We start from the raw sequence: 25,100 nt of genomic DNA, 5'->3' as shown, positions 1-25,100 counted from the left end.
TTTTATGTATTTATCTTAATTGCATTTAAATGCAATTAAAATAAATGCATTTAGTTGCATTTCAGCTCCCTGGTATTTCAATGCAAGAAACAAGCAAATAACGGTGTACAGTATTTTATGTATTTATCTTAATTGCATTTAAATGCAATTAAAATATTTAGTTGCATTTCAGCTCCCTGGTATGTCAATACAAGGAAATAAATACTGTAACGGGAAAGGCAGGCGCGGGACGGGGAGCGGGCGCGCCCCCGACTATGACGAAGAAAATGGGCCGGGCGGAGGCGGCGCTTCCCTCCCGAGTCCCGCCCACCTTTCCCCGCTCGGTCGTTTCCAAGCTGGGGCTGCCGCTGTCGCCGCCGCCGCTGCTCGTGCCGCCGAAATGGCCCTGAGGCTGCCGCTCCAGCTGGGCCGCTCCTCCCTTGCCTCCAGTAAGCCGGACACAGCCACGCAACCCCGGCGCCTAGGCTCAGCTGGGCCCTCCGCCTAGGGGACCGTGCGTGAGCCGCCAAGGGGGTGGGGGGACTCCAACTCCCATCAGGCCCCGCGGGAAGAGCCTATGGTGAGGGATGGCGGGAATTGGAGTCCGGGGGGAGGGAGGAGGTGGCCAAGATGGCGCCCTCCGAAAGCTTTCGCGGAGCGCCGGCTCCCGTCAGCCCCCGCGGCCAACGAGAGATTCCCGGGGGTTGATGGGAGTTGTAGTACAACATCTGGGAGGCCTGGCAGGTTCTCTAGCCTCTCTAGCTCATCCCTCCCGGTTTTGAAGTGGGGTGCTTTTTTGGGGTGGGGGTCGGAACTGGTTTGAACTGGGCTGCAAAAATGGTGATGGGCCTAGATCTTTCTGCCAAGTAGTGGTTTGATATTGTACCAGCATGTCTTTGTTATCTGTGCTGATGTTAATATTCTTACTACTGCTTTTAATAATTATAGCAGTAATAGTAATAATGGTAATTTAATTGGGGTTTGGGCTGTTTCAACATCCCCCAGGCTTAAAACTGTTGGTGTTTCCCACCCACTTCTTGTTATAATTTGGCTCGTTTATTATAGCTGTTAGGTTGACGCTTTGCTAGGACATCCCGTTGAATAGTGCGATAATAATAATAATAATAATAATAATAACAACAACAACAATAATCTATTATTTATACCGCACCCATCTGGCTGGGCTTCCCCAGCCACTCTGGGCGGCTTCCAACACAACATTAAAATACAATAATCAATCAAACATTAAAAGCTTCCCTAAACAGGACTGCCTTCAGATGTCTTCTAAAAGTCTGGTAGCGCAACATGTGGTAGTACAAATGACCCTGAGATCCTCGTTCAACAGCAGCACCCCTTGCATTCTGTGTGGGAACCGGTGGAAATCAGTGTTTTCCCCAGGTGCTCATGAAGCGAAGGGGAAATCTGCACCTCTTTTTTTTTTAAAGTGACACAGGTGCAGTTTGTTAAAAGCACAAGGCAGCGGACAGGAGCCAATTGGTGTCAGCTCAGCTCGGGAGATCTGTGACGTGTGAGAGTCATGTCAGTTTTAAATCCAGACCTGCAGCAGCGTTTTGACCAACAGCATCCAAATTCACAGGAATTCTGAGGAAATTCAAATCAGCTGCCCCTCTTTAGCAAGCTGTGCTTTTAGTGGTGACTCCTCGGTTCTCGAGAAAGCACTTGGCTATTTTTGTTTTGCGTTGCATAAGTTTGACTGTGCAAGTGGCTCTTCTGTTTGTTGGTAACTTCCTGTAATTGCATATCTACGGTCACCGACCGTAGATAGGCTCTCCTTTATACTCTCTTGTTGGTGAACCCAGCTGGGTCATAAAATGTGAAACCCAGTGGTGTTTTCCCACTCTTTCTGTGCACTCTTAGGACTGGAGTGCTGATGGTCTACTCAGGTTGGTGACTGTACATGTGGTATCAGGCAGTAGCTGCTTTATTCCTCATTGTTTATTTATTTATTTCCACATTCATTCATTCACGATAAAAGGGCTCATGGGCTAAAGCTGGGCCTCAACTCAATCTCAGACATCTCTTTTTAAAGCAGGTTAGGTTGGGACGCGGGTGGCGCTGTGGGTTAAACCACAGAGCCCAGGGCTTGCCGATCAGAAGGTCGGCGGTTCGAATCCCTGCGACGGGGTGAGCTCCCGTTGCTCAGTCCCTGCTCCTGCCCACCTAGCAGTTCGAAAGCACGTTAAAGCACAAGTAGATAAATAGGTACCGCTCCAGCGGGAAGGTAAACGGCGTTTCCGTGCACTGCTCTGGTTCGCCAGAAGCGTCTTAGTCATGCTGGCCACGTGACCCGGAAGATGTACGCCGGCTCCCTCGGCCAGTAAAGCAAGATGAGCACCACAACCCCAGAGTCGTCCGCGACTGGACCTAATGGTCAGGGGTCCCTTTACCCTTTACCTAAGTAGATAAGGTTGGTAAAGACACTCCCTGAGACCTTGGATATCTGCTACCAGTTGGAATAGATGGGTTGTGCTGGCTAGGGCTGATGGGCAGGGTAGCATCTCCTGGAGGGCACTAGGTTGGCAAAGGCTGGAACAGGTCATCCTGGGATAGGTGGAGCCAATAGTCAGCTCCCTATGCTCTCAATATTCAGGTGAAAAAAAATCTGAATTTTGCTTTGAAACAATTTCTGTTAAATGGTTTTCATAAGCCGTATTATGTTTAAACAACTAAATAGGGGCCACATTTGGAAATTGGAGGAAGTGGTGTGAGCACCACCACAAAATGGCTACCAGGTAGCTTGCTCCTCAACATGAATACAAGGCAGAGGATTTCTGCCTTTTGCCCCCTGAAAAGCATGACAGAATGCCCATACCTGTACGTGTTTCCTTTGCAAAGACGAGCACATACAATTCGTTTGCCTGTGTTTGTCAGGGAACTTAACTTATTCACGGTTTTTTTCCTGATTGCTTTATACACACACTGTAGACTTGCTCATAGCTGTCTAGGCCAGCCTTTCCCCCAACCAGGTGTTCTCCAGATGTTTTGGATGACAACTGGCTGGGGCTGATGGGAGTTGTAGTCCGAAACATCTTTAGGACATCCAATTAGAAGAAGAGTTTGGATTTGATATCCCGCTTTATCACTACCCGAAAGAGTCTCAAAGCGGCTAATATTCTCCTTTCCCTTCCTCCCCCACAACAAACACTCTGTGGGGTGAGTGGGGCTGAGAGACTTCAGAGAAGTGTGACTAGCCCAAGGTCACCCAGCAGCTGCATGTGGAGGAGCGGAGACGCGAACCCGGTTCACCTGATTACGAGTCTACCGCTCTTAACCACTACACCACACTGGACAGCTGATCTAGCTTAACACACTGGCAAGCTTTCATATGGGTGTTATTATTGCTTAATGTCATTTTAGGCTTCAGTGCTCTCTCCCTGTCCTTTCCAGGTTTGTTCAGGAGTTTCTTAGCACATCGCTCAGTTGATTGGCACCTGTCTGTTTCGGGAGACAATGGATGAGTGTGCCTTTGGGGCTGAAGTCAAACTGTTGAATGGTCCGGGCTGATTTAAACAAATGGAAAAGGCAGGTATTGTAAGAACGCCCTCCTGAACCGTCACTTCCTATTTGTATATCATAGGGTCTGCGTTGCTGCCCAGAGTTTTGGGAGGTGCCCACTTCAGCGCAGAAGGAAATCCGGAAATCCCTCCCAAGCAGCCGCTCAAGAAAGCAAAGTTGCCTGTGGGTCGTTTCGATGAGGCAGAAGAGTCCAGTGCAGAGAAGGAGCCACTAGAAAGTAGGTATTTTATGTGTAAAATATAGATGCAAACATTTGGGAAATGGTAGACCCAGTTCTGACATGCCATGCCTCTCAAACTAGGTAGTGATGGCAGCTACCCAGGGCATGAAGATCTTTAGCGGAATTTATTTGGAGCTTCCTCCAGTCATTTTCAATGGTTATTAGTATTTCTTTGACATCCAGGATTTGCAAACAGATTTAAATACAGGATTCTTTGATTCCTGTGTCTGTATCAGGGGTCAGAGGTGAGTGCAGACACTAAATTCACTGGAGTCCTGACTGGCATCCTCTGTGTGTTAGTTGAATTTCAGATTGCTAGTGTTCAAATTCAGGCGGGTTGATCCACCTTATGAGCTGTCGGGGGACTTTGATGAGATCAACCTGAGGCGGGAAAAGAGGCTCCCTTTCCGTCTTCCCACTTGCGGAGGGGGGAAAGACGTAGCAGGGGAAGGCGGGGGTTTCGTGTTCCGCGCCTTTTATGCTGGGGAAGGAACCGGAAGGGGCCATTCCCGGACTCTGCAGATGGATGAGCTGGACCTTCTTTCTGTTGCTGCACTGTAAATATTAATTGCACAATAAAGAAACTTAGTTTAGAAGCCTTCCTTGCATCAGCCTGGTTACTCATGAGCAGCCGCTGAAAACCCTTACATGTTTTTGTTGCTGAGATAAACTTGATTAGAAGCGAGATTCTCCATTTAGCTCTTTCATCCTGTTGTGTCCATTGATTTAAATTTCTCTGCCGTGTTTCCTTTACTGCATTCTCTGTGTGTGCTATTCAACCTATTCAACTCCTTAGGCAAGCTGGGTGGGTAGAATTTGGAAGTGGGCAGTTCCCCAGTTAAGCTTCCTACTGCTCTCTAACCCTGTTAAGTCTGGAGCAGGCATCCTCAAATTCGGCCCTCCAGATGTTTTGCTAACAGAACCACTGGTCAGGGATGGTGGGAATTGTCCCAAAACATCTGGAGGGCCGAGTTTGGAGGTGCCTGGTCTGGAGGGTGAGGAACCTGTGACCCTCCAAATGTTTTTGGACTCCCAACTCCCATAACCCTTAGTCCGCACGGTCAATTATCAAGGATGACCCAAGAGTCGTCCGCGACTGGACCTAATGGTCAGGGGTACCTTTACCTTTACCTTTACCTATATACTCTTTAGCCTTTTCTTCTCCTGAAGATATCCCGCAAGACAGCAGAGGCTTAGGCTCAGAGTTTTCTTTCTCCTAGATGGGCTACTGTCCCTCGCTTCCCTCTGTAACCCATGCAGGAACTGCCTTCTTGACTGTTGGCCCTACTGCTGGTCTCATTCGCTCAATCCTCTGGTGCCTGTCTTTGTAGCTCCCTGACTCTCCAAGGGATCAAGACCCATCGGCAACCCTCACCTGGTTTAGTCAGCCAGTCGAAGCCGTTTCCCAGGTGTGGCCGCTGTCGCATACCGACAGCTTCTAGGAGCCCCTGGTGAGAGCTGGGTGCAGGTTGGGGAGTTGGAGAAACTAGGTACCCAGATAACTTGGCTTTCCCTGTAGCCCCCTGTATAAGGAGAAAGGTAAAAACTCTTTAAAGAACTCCATCCAGGAATGTGACACAGAGTAACCCTCTGGTGGTTTGAGCTGAACTTCCTATTTATTTGCGTTTTGCTGTGTTTTCTTCTTCAGAATTTCCAGATGGCATCAATCCTGTTACAAAAGAGAGAGGTGGACCCAAAGGCCCTGAACCAACTCGCTATGGAGACTGGGAACGCAAAGGACGGTGTATAGATTTTTAAAGGGCTCCCAATACTGTTAAAATGACATATTTGGGTGAAGGAAAAACTGGGGAGGTGACATTTATGTGCTGCAGAGTGTTGTATTTATTTAATTGCAATTGAGAGACATACTTTCTGTGAATAAATATATCTTCTACACAAGGGTAGTAGCGTGTGGTTGCCTCCCCCCCCCCCCCGTTTCTTGGTGGCGATGGAAATATGAAGAAAGACAATAAGCAGGCCCTTATTCAACTTTCTTTCTGGAAACGCACAATAAGGGAAAAATAGGAGATACAATTCTGGGCTGTATTAACAGAAGCATATTGTCCAGATGATGAGAATGGTACCTCTATCCTGTTTTGGTCAGACCTGGAATACAGTGTCTAGTTCTGGGCAGTGCAGTTTAAGAAGGATATCAATTAAGTGGCATGTGTTTCGAGCAGCCTTTGACCACATAACACCGGTCTTGAAAGACCTACATTGGCTCCCAGCACATTTCCGAGCACAATTCAAAGTGTTGGTGCTGACCTTGAAAGCCCTAAACGGCCTCGGTCCTGTATACCTGAAGGAGCATCTCCACCCCCATCGTTCTGCCCGGACACTGAGGTCCAGCTCCGAGGGCCTTCTGGCGCTTCCCTTGCTACGAGAAGCCAAGTTACAAGGAACCAGGCAGAGGGCCTTCTCGGTATTGGCACCCGCCCTGTGGAACGCCCTCCCACCAGATGTCAAAGAGAAAAACAACTACCAGACTTTTAGAAGACATCTGAAGGCAGCCCTGTTTAGGGAAGCTTTTAATGTTTGATTGACTATTGCATTTTAATATTCTGTTGGAAGCTGCCCAGAGTGGCCGAGGAAACCCAGCCAGATGGGTGGGGAATAAATAATAAATTATTATTATTATTATTATTATTATTATTATTATTATTATTATTATTTGACAACTGGGTATGCTTCAGGTGTTTTGGACTACAAATTCCATCAGCGCCAGCCAGATAGCAGGCTGTCCATGAGTTCTGCTCCAAGGGGCACCACAACACGAAGCGCCCAACGGGATCAAATTACAAGAAATGAGAAATTCCTGGCAGTACAAGCCATTCAGATGATATTGCTGGGGAAAGGGGAGGGTTCTCCTTTGCCAGAGTTTTTTCAGCAGAGGCTGGATTCCCAAATGCCGACACACTTTTTGGCAGGAGTTAGGACCTGATGATCTGTGACATCCCTTCTGAGGCAATATAGCAATTATTAGTTTGTTTAAACCCATTTCACATCTATGTAAAGTGGTGGCTGCAAATTCCATCATTTCCTTATATGTGAAGAAGTGTATCTTTCTATCTGTCCTGGATGGTTATTAGGGCCCGCTATGGCTTTTATATTTTTCCTTTCTACTGTTTTTTTATCGCATGTTTTCCTAGACGCCTCAGGTCCTCGGCAGCTGTGAACAATCGCAGCTTCTTTTGAGGTTGACGTGACCGTGGCTGGTGTAAATTTTCAAGTTTGGGATGCCTCAAAATATCCTCAGTATTCCCAATTGTGCCCTCCAGATGGCAGAACTGCCTGCCAGCGCTGAAGCTTCATGAGCTTTTGAATTTGCAGGCCAGTGATGGATGCTGTTGGGTGCTACGTCCCAAAACAGTGCTTCCCTCTTAGCTTCTCTGCCTTCACAGTGGACTCCAGTCCAGGAATGGGAGCCCTCTGGCCATCCAGATGTTTACTGGACCCTGACCCTCACCAGCCTCAAAACATCTGGAGGCCTGGGGAAGGTCAGGAGCAGGGATGGGAGGACTCTTTGGCCTTCCAGAAGTTTGCAAGTATGGGTGGGTGCAGGGCTGGATTTAGGTTTGATGAGGCCCTAAACTACTGTAGGTAATGGGGCCCTTTATATGTCCAGCTGTCCTTTGTCAGCAACAAATTGTCGCTGTTTTTGTGTTGAATATATATGCTATATGGCAGTGTTTTTCAACCACTGTTCTGCGGTGTGCTGTGGGAAAAATTGTTTATTTGATTCTTATTCAAGAGAATTACTTTATATTATAGTCAATATAGGCACAGAGTTAAATTTTTTAACATTTTCTAATGGTGATGTGCCTCGTGATTTTTTTTATGAAACAAATGTGCCTTTGCCCAAAAAAGGTTGAAAAACACTGCTATATGGTATCTAAATCCATTTGCACATATCAAAATATGTATTTTATCAAAGTAATTGTTGAACTGGAATACGGTTAAGAAGGAAGTATATTAATAGTGAAATGTAATTAAGAAGTATATTAATAGCGAAATAATTATTAAGCTATTAAGGAGCCTACACAACACAAAACACTGTTGCTGTATGTAGGTTTTATTTTATTTTGTTTTTATCTTATATTTTGGAAATGTACATCCAGTTTTTTCCCCCCCTTTAAAATTTTGGGGGCCCCCAAGAGAGTAGGGCCCTAAGCTATAGCTTGTTTAGCTTATACGTAAATCAAGCAATGGGTGGGTGTCTGCATCCAGCAAACATCTGGAGGTCCAGAGGGCCTCCGATCCCTGGTCCTGTCCTCTCCCAGCCTCCAGGTGTTTGGGACTCCAACTCCCATCAGCCCTTGCCAGCTCCGTGGGCGGGGCCAGAGACATTGCCATAGAGAGAAAGCGAGGCGGGCAGCGTCCCTAGCGCCTCTCAGCCCGGACTTCCGGCCTCGGCCATGTTTCTCCCTGGCGCCGCCTTCCCGCCTCAGAGCGTCGCCAGTAGTTGGGCCCGCTTCCGCTTCCGGCCCTACTTCCTGAAAAGTTGGCATTTAAAGCCCCGCTGCCCGTGCAGGGAGGCTGCTCTGCCGTGATTCAGCTGCGCGACGTCGCCTGCGGCTGAAGGAGTCGCATTTGTGGAGGCAGCCCTCGCACCTTCCCTTGCAAAGCCTCGCCTGCTTCGTCAAAGGGAAGCTCCTTGATAAGGAATTGCCTTAGAAAATCGAATGCAAGGAGAATTTTCCTCTCTTGGCGCGCTGCAACAGCCATTTTTATTTTCCAGTAAGCCTTTACAAGCAGTTACTTATTTATTTTTGCAATAGCAAAAAACGTATTTATTTTAATTTTTTGCATTACATTTTACTGCATTTCTTTATTTTTATTTTTATTTTGCAATAGCCCTTTAAAAGCATTTTTTGGGGGGTTGCATATATATTTTTTGCAATAGCCCACCCTGCAGCCGGGAGCAGGACATCGTGGACACTTCTTTTTTTCCTGCAAGGGATCTGGAAAGCTTGCCATCCCTTCCTTGTGCCTGATCCTCTCCCACCCAGTCTGATATTAAGGGCCCGATTCATTTATTTTTTATTTTGCAAGCGAGCGATTCCGTTTCCCCGGCGGCTCCGCGTCTGCAGCTCCTCGTCTTCCCTTCCATTCATCGGCGAGCAGATTTCCTCCCGTTAGGCAAGGAGCGCCTCCTCGGCCCCGTTTCCTTTCCTCCACCGCGCCTCCGTTTGCAAGATGTTCAGCTGGCTGGGCAACGACGACCGGCGGAGGAAAGACCCCGAGGTTTTCCAGACGGTGAGCGAGGGGCTGAAGAAACTCTACAAAACCAAGCTTCTCCCCCTGGAAGAATACTACAAATTCCACGAGTTTCATTCGCCCGCCTTGGAAGATGCGGACTTTGACAACAAGCCTATGGTCCTCCTTGTGGGACAGTATTCCACCGGCAAGACTACCTTCATAAGGTAAAAACTGCTGGAGTCTTCGTTACTCTTATTATTTTTCCGATTTCTAAACGTTTGTTTTATTATTATTACTATTATTATTTTATAAGATCACATAATACACTCCCAAACATAAAGACACTTCATGGTGTTTTTAATTTCCCCCCCTTGCAGCACCGGTCTTTTTCCTCCTATACAGTATTGCAGGCATGTCTAACAGATAGATCTTGATCTACCGGTAGATCACTGGACATCTGCGGTAGATCACTGGCAGATCATTGGCTCCCCCTAAAGAAGCTGAACAACTGTTGCTCCCCTAAAAAAAAGCTCAACATTTTACCTCCTCCCTGAAAAAACTCAACAACTTTGACCCGCACCCCCCCCCAAAATGGGCCTTCCTCCTTCCTAAAAAAAACCTCAGCAACTTTGACCTGAACACCCCAAAAAAGGGGGTAGATCATTGCCAGTTTTTAACTCTGTGAGTAGATCGCAGTCTCTTGGGAGGGAGTTGGCCATCCTTGCAGTATCGTAATAACTATACAATAATCTCTAAGGCCGTCTGTTGCTCATCGTTCAAATTCCGCTCTCAAATTCATCATGCTATAACATTTATTCAAATGTTCCGAAAAAGGTTTCCATTCTTCCACAAAACATCATTATGTTTTCTTTATTTTTGCTGTTAGCTTGGCCAATTCTGCATAGACCAGGGGTAGGCAACCCGGTCCGTGGACGGTCTGGGAATCAGCGTGTTTTTACATGAGTAGAATGTGTCCTTTTATTTAAAATGCATCTCTGGGTTATTTGTGGGGCATAGGAATTTGTTCATTACCCCCACCCTCAAAAAATATAGTCCGCCGCCCCCCCACATGATCTGAGGGACGGTGGACCGGCCCATGGCTGAAAAATGTTGCTGACCCCTGGCATATCTGAAGATCCTACGAAGGTGTACAACATTAAAAACAGAATTTACACAGCATTATAAAAAGACCATCGAAACATAGCATAAGAGAAGACTATAAAATAAACACAGGAAAAAAACATCGTAACGACAGGTCCCCCCCCACGTTTCATAGAATCATGGAGTTGGAAGGGACCACCGGGTGTCATCCAGTCCAAAGGCTCTAGATCAGGGGTCTGCAACCTTTAAGACACAAAGAGCCACTTGGACCCGTTTCCAAAGGGAAAAACAACAACTGGGAGCCGCAAAACCATTGCGACATTTAAAACAAATATAACGCTGCATATATTGTTTCTTACCTTAATGCAATAATAATAAATAACGTATAGGAGCCAATGCAAAGTATAATTAGTAAAAACAACAAGAATAAGTTCTTACTTTTTTGTATTGACTCAGAGGCGTACCCAGGATCAAAACTAGGGGGGGGGGGGGCAAGCCATGGTTGTTCAGGTTGTGACATTTCAGCACGGAAAGGCGAATGAAACCAAAATTTTAGGGAAATTATATATAATTATAGCAGTGCTTTATTACAGTAGTTATTACAATTATTTGCTTGGTTTTTTAAAATTTTTATTCTAGTTACATGTCTTATACCAGGGGTGGCCAACTCCCAAGAAACTGTGATCTACTTTCAGCAGTGATCTACCCCCGTTTTTTGGGGTTCAGCTCAAAGTTGTATTTTGGGGGGTGTGGTGGGTGGGAGAGAGGGCTTCCCCCTCTAAGATAGGTTGGCAAGCGAACTAATAAAGAAAGAAAAAGGGGGGTGGGAATGGAAAAGTGGGGTGGAAAAATATAAATTGGGGGTGGGGTGGGGTGGGGAGAATATCTATTAAAAATATGTAGTAGTTTAAAAAAAATAATAAAGGGGGAAAATCTTTTTCTTCTTTTTCCTTTTTTTGAAAACAAAAACAAAAGGGGAAGAGAAAAGAAAAAGGGGGGATAGAGGGAGAAAAGGGTAATAATAAAAATTCAAATAGAGTGGCTGCAGCAGCTGTGGGGGGTGTTTGTTTGTTTTTCGTTTGTTTGTTTGTTTTAAAAATGGGATTTCTCCCCTTGGATTAAAAAAGGAGGGGAGGAAGAAAAAGAGAGGGGGTGGGAGAGCAAGGCAAAAAGCCAAAAAGCAAAAAACAGGTTTTTGGGGAGGGGAATCACGCCAGGCACTGCAGCGCGCCGGCCTCGGGGCTCCGGGGCCCCGAGCCGCCCTTGGGGCCGTCTTGAGCATGTACACCGCCCGCAGCGAGCGCTGGCGAAGCACCGGTTGGCGGAGGTTTCAGAAGCAGCCCGGACGTTTTCGCCGCCGCCGCCCCAAAGCAGCTCTACTTCATCCTGTCGGCGACCATCACCGCCCTCCCGTCACGGCGACACCTTGCCCGTCTGCTCCGCCCTCTGCGCGGCCGCTTGGAAAAAGGATTCCGCCCGACAGGGGCCGCTCAGAACAGGGGCCGCTCCAATCGCCGCCGCCACCTCCCGCCGCCTTTATTATCCCGACTCTTTTCTCTCTCTCTCTCTCGATAACTCGCAAAGCCCAGCTCCTTCTTCTCCCCGCTATAACGTCACCCTCATTGGCATGTTCCCCTCAAACAGGAACAGGCATCCTAGCGGCTCATTGGCCGGACGAAGCATCGCTCTCCCGTGCCCGCCTCCCGCCTTCATCCTCAGTGGCTACCTCGGCGGTAAGGCCCCGGCTCCGAGCCTATGCGCCAAGGCGGGCGATCTGTCCTGCCAATCGGCACGCCGAGGTGGTAAAAGCTCAGCCCTCCCCACACGCTTATTGGTGTGAAGAAGTTGCTTCCTCTCTCTGGGAGTGGTCAAGGTGGACATCAATCTTGGGTCTGTCCTCGGGAACCCCAAGAGGGCTGAGAAAGACCGCCCAGCTGTTCAACGTTGATGCGGATTATTCATGGTTTTTTTGGCCCTTTTTTTGCCGATAACCATTTAATTATTATTGAAAGGGCATTGAAAGGGGGCATGCCAGAGCCGCGGGAGACCTGTCAGAGAGCCGCATGCGGCTCCGGAGCCGCAGGTTGCTGACCCCCGCTCTAGATTATTTAATGGCCAAAGGTGAAGGTAAAAAGGAATGTTTTTTCCTAGTGCTGAAAGGCATGCAGTGATGGCAGCAGGTGAGCCTCTCTGGGAAGAGCATTCCACAGGCAGGGAGCCATCACCAAAAAGGCCCTTTCTCGTGTTGTCACCCACCAAACCTCTTGGGGATAGGGGACACAGAAAAGGGTCTCGGACGACACAAGCAGGGTCCGGGTCGGTTCGTATGGGGAGAGGCAGTGCTTATATCATTTCTGGTGGGGAAAATAAATTACCACTCGCCTGTTTTGGCAGGAGGGGTGTGTGCCTGCATGAAAACTGCCCTGGTGGGTGCATATTTCAGTTCAGAGTACAATGTTTATAAGGCGCGTCTGGACTTTTTGTAGTGGGAAAGAGATAGAAATTTAATAAGCCTAATCTCTCTACAGTAGTTCCTTTCTGTGCTCCCTTCTTCTGACTTAGATTTTGGAGTTAGGAGACTTTCAGCTTTTGCTTTTGTATCCATTGATTTCTTTCCCAAGATGCTGGCCTCTTAAACAGCTGCTTGGTTAAACACAGGGCAGATCTGCAGTTTGTATTTAAAGCACCTTCAATGCACATATAAAGTACATGCCATTGCCCAGCGAATCCTGGGAATTGTAGTTTCTCACCCCAGAGCTACAATTCCCAACACCCGTGTCAAACTACAATTCCCAGGTGCATGAAATAATTTGTGCTGGCTAACGATACCGGAGAATAATTTGCCTTGATTCTTTTCTGGGGGAAACTCTGGTCTTGGCCTTTGTATACAAACCCATGGAGAAAAATTGTGAGATCACTGGAGCCTGTGAAAATCTATGTGGGTCTTTGTGGTGAAAATTAGCATGAATGGGCACGTATGACATACCAAGAATATAGTTTGCTGACCTTTTAAAAAACTGGCAAAATATTATGGGAATCCTGAAGAAAAAGAAGAAAATCCGGGAGGGTTAGTCTGTTGCAGGAGAAATAACAAAGGGACTTGTGGCATCTTGAAGACTCACATACTTTAATGATAACCCTTAAGCTGCCACAGCAAGACTGTTTTCCCTGGGAGCAAAGTTTGCAACTGATGGTGTTCAAGGCAAGGGGGTGTCTCGTGTTCACACAGCCAGTGGTGTTTACATGAGAGGAGTGTCTGGAATGCTGAGTGCACAGATTCTGAGAAAACTATGGGCTGCTAGTATGCTTAGATCACGTCTTCCGTAATTGGAGGATATTTCGGAGGAGAGAGAGGGTGGGGGAGAGATTTTAGGTGCCTTAGCTGGGTGCATAGCCATTGCTCAGTGGCCCCTGGAGATCCGAAAAATATTTTTTTCAGGCTTCTCTCAAGTGGTACCCGTAAACTTGCAGCCGTAGAAGAACAAAGATGCTCCACTTTGAAGAAGGGGAAGCCTAAAAACAGGGTCTGGGCAGTCATCGCATCCACAGTGGGAAGAGTTACTGAAGTGCCACAAACCCCATGGAAGATCACTAGTAGGAGACTTATCTACCTGTGTCACCTTGAGATGGTTCAGGCTTAGTTCTCGCTGAGTTGGTAAGGCTGCGTCTTGGTCGTACCACGTCAGACTGCAGGTGGGCGACTCGTATAACTGAAATAGCCAGGCCAAACACAGGCTTTTACCCTCTTGCTGAAAAGCTAGGCGTTGTCTCAGGGTTTGACCGTGGAAGCATTCCTGATACTAGATAAGAAGATAGAGCGAGCTTGTTTTCTCCTGCTCTGGAAGGGAGGACTCGAACCAGTGGCTTCAAGTTACAAGAAAGCAGATCCCGTCTAAGCATCAGGAAGAACTTTCTGACAGTAAGAGCTGTTCGACAGCAGAGTTGTTCTGTCTAGTATTGGAGGTGGTTTGGCTCTGAACACAAATTGCAACAGCTGGAAAACAGCTTATGAGTTTTCCCCATAGGGACCTGGTTAGCTGCATGGGGCACAGAATGCGAATCTAGGTTGGCCTTCGACTTGATCCTGCGGTTCTTCCTACAGTGCGATCATGGAAGGAAGCAAATGTACAGGTGAAACTCGAAAAATTGGAATATCGTGGAAAGGTTCGATTCTTTCAGTAATTCAACTTAAAAGGTGAAACTAATATATGAGATAGACTCACGACATGCAAAGCGAGATATGTGTCAAGCCTTTGTTTGTTATAATTGTGATGATTGTGGCCTTCAGCTGATGAGAACCCCAAATTAACAATTTAAACTTTGGGGTTTTCATCAGCTGTACGCCATAATCATCACAATTATAACAAGCAAAGGCTTGACATATCTCGCTTTGCATGTCATGAGTCTATCTCATATATTAAACTCCAGTAGCTGATGAAAACAATTGCTTACATAAATGAAATTTTCCATGATATTCTAATTTTTCGAATTTCACCTGTATCTGACCTTTCTTTTTCCAGTGCATCTTCCAATGGGAAAGATTTTCCCAGGTATTATTATAGCCAGTTGTTATTTGTTAAATTTATTAGTGAGGTTTTTGTTTTTTCCCTTTTCGCCACAGCAATTCAAAGTGACTTACAATATAAGGAACCAACCGACAAGCATTAAAATAAATAAATGTAAAAGGCAATTCTCTTTAAAAAACAACAACACGAAATTAAATTAAAACATCTCTCCCATGCAAAAAGGCTGTAGTTAATTAAAATGATGAATGTCTCACGTGACGCATGTCTATACCGTATGAATTTTCCTCATAATAGTATGCGTGATAGACCCCTTAGACTTTTACTGATACTGGTGTCTCTCTTCTGGATTAGTGCAAGAACAGTACCGCTATAAAACTGAACTCCTGGGCTGAAATAGCTTCTGAGCAGGAGTGGTTGACTTGTAAAACCACCCTGTGATCCTTGGATGAAGACAGGCATATCAATTTAATAATTAATACATAATAATAATAATAATAATAATAATAATAATAATAATAATAATAGTAAATTGGCTGAAGGACTACATTCGTCCTTGACCAAGCACCAGAGGACTTCATAGCAGACGTGGGTGTGGCCCATTGCCTCCCCCCCCCCCGCCAAAGGATGCACACACACACACACACACACACACAAGCCAACTCTGCCCTACCCCGCCCTCAGTTGACCTGTGCAGGAATTGGGTTCATCATCCGCCTCCCCAAATGAGGGATCTGATGACTGGAGAGGTGGTGATTTGTATTCCCATAGGGCACTGAGCTGGGCAGGGAGATTTAAGCTGTTTCTACTTGGCGTTTTATCGGGAAACGGGTGGTGCTGTGGGTTAAACCACAGAGCCTAGGGCTTGCCAATCAGAAGGTCGGCGGTTCGAATCCCCGCGACGGGGTGAGCTCCCGTTGCTCGGTCCCTGCTCCTGCCAACCTAGCAGTTCGAAAGCACATCAAAGTGCAAGTAGATAAATAGGTACCACTCTGGCGGGAAGGTAAACGGCGTTTCCGTGCGCTGCTCTGGTTCGCCAGAAGCAGCTTAGTCATGCTGGCCACATGACCCGGAAGCTGTACGCTGGCTCCCTCGGCCAGTAAAGTGAGATGAGCGCTGCAACCCCAGAGTCGTCCGCGACTGGACCTAATGGTCAGGGGTCCCTTTACCTTTACTTGGTGTTTTCTTTTGGCTGCCAAAATCTTAGGGATCCTGCAGTAGATGGAAGAATTGCCAGGGAGAGGAGCCGCAACAGGCCCACAGCCTGGGGTGGGTACTAGGGTCAGCTGTTCCTGGTTTAAAAGGTAAAGGACCCCTGAGAGTTAAGTCCAGTCGCGGACGACTCTGGAATTGCGGTGCTCATCTCGCTTTACTGGCCGAGGGAGCCGATGTTTGTCTGCCGACAGTTTTTCCCGGTCATGTGGCCGGCATGTGCACGGAAACCAGAGCAGCGCACGGAAACGCCGTTTACCTTCCCGCCGGAGCGGTACCTATTTATCTACTTGCACTTTGACGTGCTTTCAAACTGCTAAGTGGGCAGGAGCAGGGACCGAGCAACGGGAGCTCACTCCGTCGCGGGGATTCGAACCGCTGACCTTCCAATCAGTGGTTTAGACCACAGCACCACCCACGTCCCACTCCTGGCTTAGGGAGTTCTTTTAGCGCAAATCTGCGCAAGAGTTGCTGAGTTTCGCTTCAAGGAATGGGTTTTTAAACAAAATATTGGGGAAGGCATATGTAGCCCAGCGTTGAAGATTTGCATACAAGAAGACCCACCCCTGGCAACTCCACGTGGGATTCGGAGAGACCCTTGTCTAAAAAAAAACAAAAACTAGAGAGCTGCTGCCAATCTGTGCAGACAGTATTAATCTAGATGGGTCAAATCTTCTGACTCGGTTCAAGGCAGTTTCCTCTGTTCCATGCTCTTCTGTGGCTTGTCCCAGTCTTCTGCTGAATGTCCCTACGAATCACGCTCCCTATTTTTTTTGACGGGTAGCCTTGTTTAAAATGTTAATATTCTGATTCTTCAGGGTGCAGGCTCTGTAGAAGTGAAGTCTCAGCAACTGTGTGCCTCTTTCTTTTAACGTGTGTGTATGTAAATACTAAAAGGGACCCAGGTGGCGCTGTGGGTTAAACCACAGAGCCTAGGGCTTGCCGATCAGAAGGTCGGCGGTTCGAATCCCTGCGACGGGGTGAGCTCCCGTTGTTCGGTCCCAGCTCCTGCCCACCTAGCAGTTCGAAAGCATGTCAAGTGCAAGTAGATAAATAGGTACCGCTCCGGCGGGAAGGTAAACGGCGTTTCCGTGCGCTGCTCTGGTTTGCCAGAAAGCGGCTTTGTCATGCTGGCCACATGACCCGGAAGCTGTCTGCGGACAAACGCCGGCTCCCTTGGCCTATAGAGCGAGATGAGCGCCGCAACCCCAGAGTCGGACACGACTGGACCTAATGGTCAGGGGTCCCTTTACCTTTACCTCTATGTAAATACTGACACGGAAACGTTTAAGACAAGGATGGGAAGAGGACAGAATCCTGGAATCGTAGAGTTGGAAGGGACCACGGGGCTCATTTAGTCCAACCCCCTGCAATGCAGCAATCTTCCGCCCCATGCGGGACTCGAACCCACAACCCTGGAATCAAGAGTCTCGTGCACTACCGACTGAGCTAGATGTGCCTTAACTCTGTTTAAAAACAAAAACAAAAAGACAACAAACGGTCAGGGGGATATAATGACCAAAAAAGTATAAAGAACTCAGCCGTGACAATCCCTGAAATGAGATGGAGATACTATAAGGATATAAACCCAAACTAAACTAAATTCAAATCCAAAAAATTTGGGGTGAGTATCCCTAAATAGCTAGGTGGCGAGTTAAACAAGAATATATATAACTTATAAATCAAACTGAAAACCCTTGGTTTTACAGTACTAGGAGTACCATGAAAAAACTTTTAAAACTTGATCAGTCTTATTAATTTAAATAATTCCAGTTACAGGTGGGTAGCCGTGTTGGTCTGCCATAGTCGAAACAAAATAGGAAATTCTTTCCAGTAGCACCTTAGAGACCAACTGAGTTTGTTCTTGGTATGAGCTTTCGTGTGCATGCACACGAAAGCTCATACCAAGAACAAACTCAGTTGGTCTCTAAGGTGCTACTGGAAAGAATTTCCTATTTAATTTAAATAAATCGATCTTAGTGTTGAATACATTGTGTGTTGGTGTGGGGTCAGAGCCTAAGCCCAGGTTAAGAGCCTTCTTTTCCACCTCACTCAATGGACGCGTTGATAAGTTTACAATCAAGTCCTCCTTCTGGTTCGTTTGTGAGTTGAGGAAAAATTCTGCCTGAAATGGCTTGAGAGCTACAGGACTGGCCAGCTGACCCCAGACTGGGAATGGGCAAACGCAGGCGTTTGGAGAGGACCCTGGTGACTGTGGCCCAGTGGTTAGAGCATCTGGCTTTGCATGCAAGAGCTCCTAGCTTCAATCCCCAACCTCTCACAGTTTGACTTGGAATGCCCCCTGCCCGAAACCCTGAAGAAGAAGAAGAAGAAGAAGAAGAAGAAGAAGAAGAAGAAGAAGAAGAAGAGTTTGGATTTGATATCCCGCTTTTCACTACCCGAAGGAGTCTCAAAGCGGCTCACATTCTCCTTTCCCTTCCTCCCCCACAACAAACACTCTGTGAGGTGAGTGGGGCTGAGAGACTTCAAAGAAGTGTGACTGGCCCAAAGGTCACCCAGCAGCTGCATATGGAGGAGCGGAGACACGAACCCGGTTCCCCAGATTACGAGTCTACCACTCTTAACCACTACACCACACTGGCTCTCTGCTGCTAGCCAGTGCAGACAATACTAAGCGAGATGGACCAGTGCATCTGACTCTGTGTGATGCTGCTTCCTGTGTTCCTGCTGTGAGATTGTGGAGGGAGCGGCCATCCCTGCCGTAACCCCCTGCCGGCCACTCATTACTTGGAGGGAGAGAAACTCAAGAGAGGGAGAACCCAGGGGGAGGTAATGAAAGCTTCAGTACCTGGCGATTGTTGACCTTGAGAGTTCCTGGAATTTTTACCTGCGCTGCTGTTTCGGAAACCCAATCGCTTATATGCAAGTACAGAATGACCAAGCAGTTCAGCTGACTGCTTTTTTATTTTTCTTTAAAAAAAACCAGGTGCAGATATTTTTTCAGCCGGAAAATAGCATGTTCCAGGATGGCGGATATTTTTAAGGAGGACTTGAATTGAACGGAGTGGAGGAGAGAAACAGTGCAAGTAAAACTATTTCTTTCCTGACTCCATCTTAAATTTGGCTATCCCACTCCCCCCCCCTGCAATAAATAAAGTACAGGTATTCTATTTTGGATGTCCAGGTTGATGGCATCCAGGGGATGGAGCAGCCTTTCCTTAACCTGGTGCCCTCCAGATGTTTTGGATCACAACTCCCATCAGCCCAGATGGACTGATGGGAGTTGTAGTCCAGAACATCTGGAAGGCATCAGCTTGGAGAAGGCTGGTGCAGAAGAGGGAGGCACCCTTGCTTCTTCACCCATCGGACTCTCCTCTCGTCTTTTGGCCTTCCTCCTCTCCTGCTTCAGCCTCTGCCTCTGATCGAATCATAGAATTGTAGAGTTCGAAAAGGAATCCCCAAAGATCCTCTAGTCCAGGGACGGCCAACTCCCAAGAGACTGTGATCTACTTAGAGTTAAAAACTGCTAGTGATCTACCCTCTTTATGGGGGTTCATGTCAAAGTTGTTGAGCTTTTTAAAGGAAGGAGGTAAAATGTTGAGGGTTTTTTAAGGGGTTCCACAGTTGTTCAGTTCTTTAGGGGGAGCCAATGATCTACCAGTGATCTACCACAGACGTCCAGTGATCTTACCAGTAGATCACGATCTACCTGTTGGACATGCCTGCCCTAGTCCAACCCCCTGCAATGCAGGAATCTCCGCTGAAGCATCCGTGACCGATGACCATCCAACCTCTGCTTTGAAACCTCCAAGCAAGCAGATTCTAGATTTAGAAAAACGGCATGTTTTCACGACAAATGAGTTAGTGTGCATGTACACAAGAAAAGAAATATTATTTTGGGGGGGGGGATGAGGCAGAATGAAGAACAGAGCTCCTCCAAGCTACAAACCCAAAGGAGAAGGAAGCTCGGCAAGACACAACGAATTGAAACAGTGACCACTAAGTCCAGTGATTCTGGACTGCTCTCTGCCACAGACTCTCCCCGCTCACAAAGCCCTGTTGCCTCTTCAGCTTCCAGCTTCCTCCCAGTCTTCTCCCTCTGACCACTCGTTGTCGTTCCACCACCCCTCCCTGAGCTCTGAGTCTTCTTCCCTGGGGGGTTCCCCAGCTGGTTCCACCCACCATTCCTCTGCGTCCATCCAGCCAGTGACACCCACCACTGGCATTCAGCCCCCTAAAGATGGGAATGTCGGCCTTCGGTTTGAATAAGCTTTCCCCCATCTCTGCACTAGGCCATAATAGCTATTTAAGATAAAGGTAAAGGGACCCCTGACCATTAGGTCCAGTCGTGAATGACTCTGAGGTTGCGGCGCTCATCTCGCTTTACTGGCTGAGGGAGCCGGCGTACAGCTTCTGGGTCATGTGGCCAGCATGACCAAGCCACTTCTGGCGATCCAGAGCAGCGCACGGAAATGCCGTTTACCTTCCCGCCGGAGCGGCACCTATTTATCTACTTGTACTTTGACGTGCTTTCGAACTGCTAGGTTGGCAGGAGCTGGGACTGAACAACGGGAGCTCGCCCCGTTGCGGGGATTCGAACCGCTGACCTTCTGATCAGCAAAGCCTAGAATCATAGAATCATAGAGTTGGAAGAGACCACAAGGGCCATCCAGTCCAACCCCCTGCCAAGCAGGAAACACCATCCAAGCATTTCTGACAGATGGCTGTCAAGCCTCCGCTTAAAGACCTCCAAAGGAGGAGACTCCACCACACTCCTTGGCAGCAAATTCCACTGTCCAACAGCTCTTACTGTCAGGAAGTTCTTCCTAATGTTTAGGTGGAATCCTAAACAGAGAGCCTAGGCTCTCTGGTTTAACCCACAGCGCCACCCGCATCCCGGTAGCAGCTATTTACCTTGTTATTAAATGTAGCCTGTTCCTGCTCAAAACTACTTTATCGAGGGGGGGGTCCTTTAGCCAATTGTGTTGTGCCTGTCTTTATTTCAGGTGGAGTCTGTCCCTATCTTCTCCTCTTATTCCAAATACAATAGCAAAGAGATAGGGCGGTCTTTTTAAAAGCGTTTATCAATGCTAAGAAGTGCTTTGGAAACTGCAATTCAGAGTGACTCCATCTCTGCTGTTTATTGAGGGCCTGCTGGACTAGAGAAGAATAATGGGCTCATTGTGCAGTTTAATCGCACACAGACCTGACGGATTTTTCTTAAATGCAGAAATTGTAATGGATATCAGCAGGTCTCTCTGTTGTCTCGGTCGGACCCAGGGCATTATGATGCATTTGAAGACAACGGGCCTGCTGAATCTCGGTTGAGATCCTCAATTCCCCGTGCAGAATTGTAGAGCTGGAAGAGGCAACACAGGGATCAGACCTGGGTCACAGGTTGAGAGGCTTAAATGGAATTGCCCGATAGTAGAAGCTAGATCGGGGAAGGAGGTTTTCGAAATGGGGAAGGAAGGAGGCATGCTGTGCTGAAGGTCGGTGAAGCAAGATGTTTGCGCCCGTCTGGTTCTGTCGATGTGCAACTCTGCTGTGCACGCAGAGAGTCCCGGCTTCAGTCTCGCCTTCCTGAAGCCCTGGAGAGCTGCTGCCAGTCCGTGCAAACAGTGCTGAGCTCAATGGACCCAGTGGCCTGACTCTGTAAAAGGCGCCTAGCTACGTCAACCTGAGGGGATGTGTCTCGTGTGGGGCATAGATGAAGAAGAAGAAGAAGAGTTTGGATTTGATATCCCGCTTTATCACTACCCGAAGGAGTCTCCAAGCGGCTCACATTCTCCTTTCCCTTCCTCCCTCACAACAAACACCCTGTGAAGTGAGTGGGGCTGAGAGACTTCAGAGAAGTGTGACTAGCCCAAGGTCGCCCAGCAGCTGCACGTGGAGGAGCGGAGACGCGAACCCGGTTCACCAGATTACAAGTCCACCGCTCTTAACCACCATACCACTGCTGGCAGAAGGGGATAGTCATGGAGTCATAGAGCTGAGTGGGACCCCAAAGGTCGTTTAGCTCAACCCCCTGCAATGCAGGAATCCTGCCCGCAACTGTCCCTGGGTGGGCTCCAACCACCAGCCTCCTCTGGTTAACAGCCAGCTGAACGGACGCATAGCTCCACGCTCCAGCTGGCTGTCGCTGTGCTTTGCTATAGTTGCTCCTGCGGCGAGTTGCTGTGGTTTGAGCCTGTGACCCCTCTTGATAATAAAACAAACACAGCTGTCCCCAGGAGTGTTGGCTGCCAGCGCAGGCCTCTCTGGGCCCAGTCGCTCCCTTTATCTTATTTGTTCAAAGCCTTTGTATCCTGCTCTTTAGCCGGAAAGGCTCCGCGAGACCAGTGACAGCAATCCAGCACCCAGCTTGTAATCCGAAAAGGACGCGGCACAAAAGGAAAGGGGGATAGCGAGGGAAGAAGAAACAAGCAGACTCAAGGCGCCAAAATCTTAACGTTGCAAGATTCTCGTAAATAATCGGTGTGGTGCAGAAACGGGCTGCTTGCGGTTGAGGAACAGGCCTTGGCAGTCCCCTGGAAATAGCTTGGCAGTGACTCTTACCTGGAAGCAGCACCTGGAATTGACTGTCCAAGGCGAGGCCTTGCCTGAACTGGCTCGGGCTGATGGGAGTTATAGTTCTAAACACCTGGGGGGGGGAGCCAAGTTGGCAAAAGACTGCCCTAGTTGGCAAAAGACTGCAGTTTGGCCAAACTCATGCCAGTCGCTTCAAGAACACTGTCCAACCATCTCATCCTCTGTCGTCCCCTTCTCCTTGTGCCCTCCATCTTTCCCAACATCAGGGTCTTTTCTAGGGAGTCTTCTCCTCTCATGAGGTGGCCAAAGTACTGGAGCCTCAGCTTCAGGATCTGTCCTTCCAGTGAGCACTCAGGGCTGATTTCTTTAAGAATGGATAGGTTTGATCTTTTTGCAGTCCATGGGACTCTCAAGAGTCTCCTCCAGCACCATAATTCAAAAGCATCAATTCTTCGGCGATCAGCCTTCTTTATGGTCCAGCTCTCACTTCCATACATGCAAAATATCTCCTCCTAAACCCTTTCTTCCAGTTTGGCCAATGTAAACACACTCCTTTCCCTGGGCGTATCGATCCCATCAGGTTAAAAAAAAGTAATTCTATCGGTTCACATAGAAAGCTTTCTTCCTGCCGTCTGTCCCACAACCAGGATGGTGCCTGATGTCTCCATCATCTGGAGGTGCCTGCCTGGGGATCCTTGGATCTGGAATGTTTTCACACACCAACAACCCATTCTGTAGAATTCTATATTTTATCTGCACAGTTGGAATGAATTTCTGGAACCGAAAAGTCGTATTGAAAAATATGGCTTTTGAGCTGTATTTTGGCCCCAAATTCTGTTTTGGCGACTGTAACACTGGTTTAAGGAGCCATTTGGCGCCTATCTTATATACAGGTGAAACTCGAAGAATTAGAATGTCGTGGAAAAGTCCATTTATGTAAGCAATTGTTTTCATTAGCTACTGCAGTTTAATATATGAGATAGACTCATGGCATGCAAAGCGAGATATGTCAAGCCTTTATTTGTTATAATTGTGATGATTATGGTGCACAGCTGATGAAAACCCCAAAGTTGAAATTGTTAATTTGGGGTTTTCATCAGCTGTATGCCATAATCATCACAATTGCTACTGGAAGGAATTTTTTTATTTTGTTTTGACTATGGCAGACCAACACGGCTACCTATCTATAACAAGAAATTCCTTGTCTCTCTTTTTCTGCCCCCCCTCCTCCTTCAGCCATCACCCTAGCACAATGAATCCTTGTTCTTTTGAGATCTTGGGTACAAAATGCTCAGGTCTCCTTGGGTAGGGGGTGGAAATGATACTGCCCAGGTGTTTTTTTTCCGCCGCCCCTGCGCAGACTGGCTGCAGGTCTTGTCTTTTGTGCAATCAAGTGTTTTTGTCTTAACTCCAGATTTCCCGGTCCGCTTGTCCTGGGGGCTTGGGGAGGGGGTTTCGGTGCTGTATTCCGCAGCATGTCGTTGATGCAAAAATAGTGCATTGCTGGTGGATAGCCCCAGGGCCGGATTTAGGTTTGATGAGGCCCTAAGCTACTGAAGGTAATGGGGCCCTTTATATGTCCAGCTGTCCTTTGTCAACAACAAATTGTCACTGTTTTTTTGTATTACATGAAATCAATCAGTAGGCATAAGACTCATACCCTTAGTCTATGCTGCCTGATCATCAGTCTACAAACACTCATTAATATTGGATAACAGGCACGACCTACATTCAACTGCTGCACTGCAGTCTGCAGCTGCATGTTGCCATGCAACCAGTCCATGCAGAATGTAAAGGTAAAGGGACCCCTGACCGTTAGGTCCAGTCGCGGACGGCTCTGGGGTTGCGGCGCTCATCTCGCTTTATTGGCCGAGGGAGCCGGCGTACATCTTCCGGGTCATGTGGCCAGCATGACTAAGCCGCTTCTGGTGAACCAGCATGGAAACGCCGTTTACCTTCCCGCCGGAGCAATACCTATTTATCTACTTGCACTTTGACGTGCTTTCAAACTGCTAGGTTGGCAGGAGCAGGGATCGAGCAACGGGAGCTCACGCCGTCACGGGGATTCGAATCGCCGACCTTCTGATCGGCAAGCCCTAGGCTCTGTGGTTTAGACCACAGCGCCACCCGCATCCCTAATATAATAAGAACCTAGGAAAAGCTTGCTGGATCAGGCCAAAGGCCTATCTGGTGCAGCATCGTGTTCTCACAGTGGCCAAACAGGGAAACCCGCAACAGGATCCGAGCATGAGAGCCTCGATCTTCCTGTGTTTTCCAGCAACTGGCACCCAGAGGCTTCCTTCCTCTCATAGTGGAGACAGAACATAGACACATAGCGGTCAACCTTTCCCTTATTTTAAGGGAAATTCCCTTATTCCGAATAGGATTCCTCGCAGGAAAAGGGAAAAGTTGACAGCTATGCATAGACATCCTGGGTAGTAGCCATTGGTAGTGCTCTCCTCCATGAATTTGTTTCATCCTCTTTTAAAGATTGGTAGACAGCACTGCCTCTTACATTTTTAAATATATATATACTTTTCAATATTATACATTCAACTAATTTTATACATTTCACTAATTTTGCAGTCATTTTGACATTTCAATACTTGACTTCCTTCCCCATCTTCCTGCAGTTCCTTAAATTTATTCTTAATACCTTCTGCATATACAAATTAACCTAATTTGCTCATTTATTTATCCACTTTAAATATATACTCTTATGGAACTGCAGGTTATTACAGTAACCCTGCCAATGTTTCTATCTGTTTACAATTTATCTGTAAATAGTCATAAAACCATTTCCATTCTTTTATTAAAGTTAGTTATCTTGATTTCTT

General features: G+C 47.4%; 2 protein-coding genes across 2 annotated transcripts in view; both read left to right on the top strand.

The window, feature by feature from the left end:
* The first annotated feature begins 345 nt into the window (after window positions 1–345).
* On the top strand, window positions 346–5,640 carry SDHAF4 (succinate dehydrogenase complex assembly factor 4). The gene is made up of 3 exons (XM_033165497.1): window positions 346–428; window positions 3,578–3,733; window positions 5,385–5,640. Exons 1-3 carry the CDS (start codon window positions 380–382, stop codon window positions 5,492–5,494), a joined length of 315 nt encoding a protein of 104 aa, XP_033021388.1. The 5' UTR covers window positions 346–379; the 3' UTR covers window positions 5,495–5,640.
* A 3,175-nt stretch (window positions 5,641–8,815) lies between these two features.
* LOC117055892 (EH domain-containing protein 3-like) overlaps window positions 8,816–25,100 on the top strand; it is a 32,919-nt gene continuing 16,634 nt past the window's right edge. The window contains 1 exon segment of the mRNA XM_033165825.1: window positions 8,816–9,159. Within this exon segment, the coding sequence (XP_033021716.1) occupies window positions 8,933–9,159 (227 nt within the window). The 5' untranslated portion in view covers window positions 8,816–8,932.

Source organism: Lacerta agilis, chromosome 12, assembly GCF_009819535.1.
Source record: "Lacerta agilis isolate rLacAgi1 chromosome 12, rLacAgi1.pri, whole genome shotgun sequence".
NCBI classification, from domain to species: Eukaryota; Metazoa; Chordata; class Lepidosauria; order Squamata; family Lacertidae; genus Lacerta; species Lacerta agilis.
The sequence above is the reverse complement of the archived record's forward strand: the minus strand, read 5'-3'. Positions and strand labels throughout refer to the sequence as shown.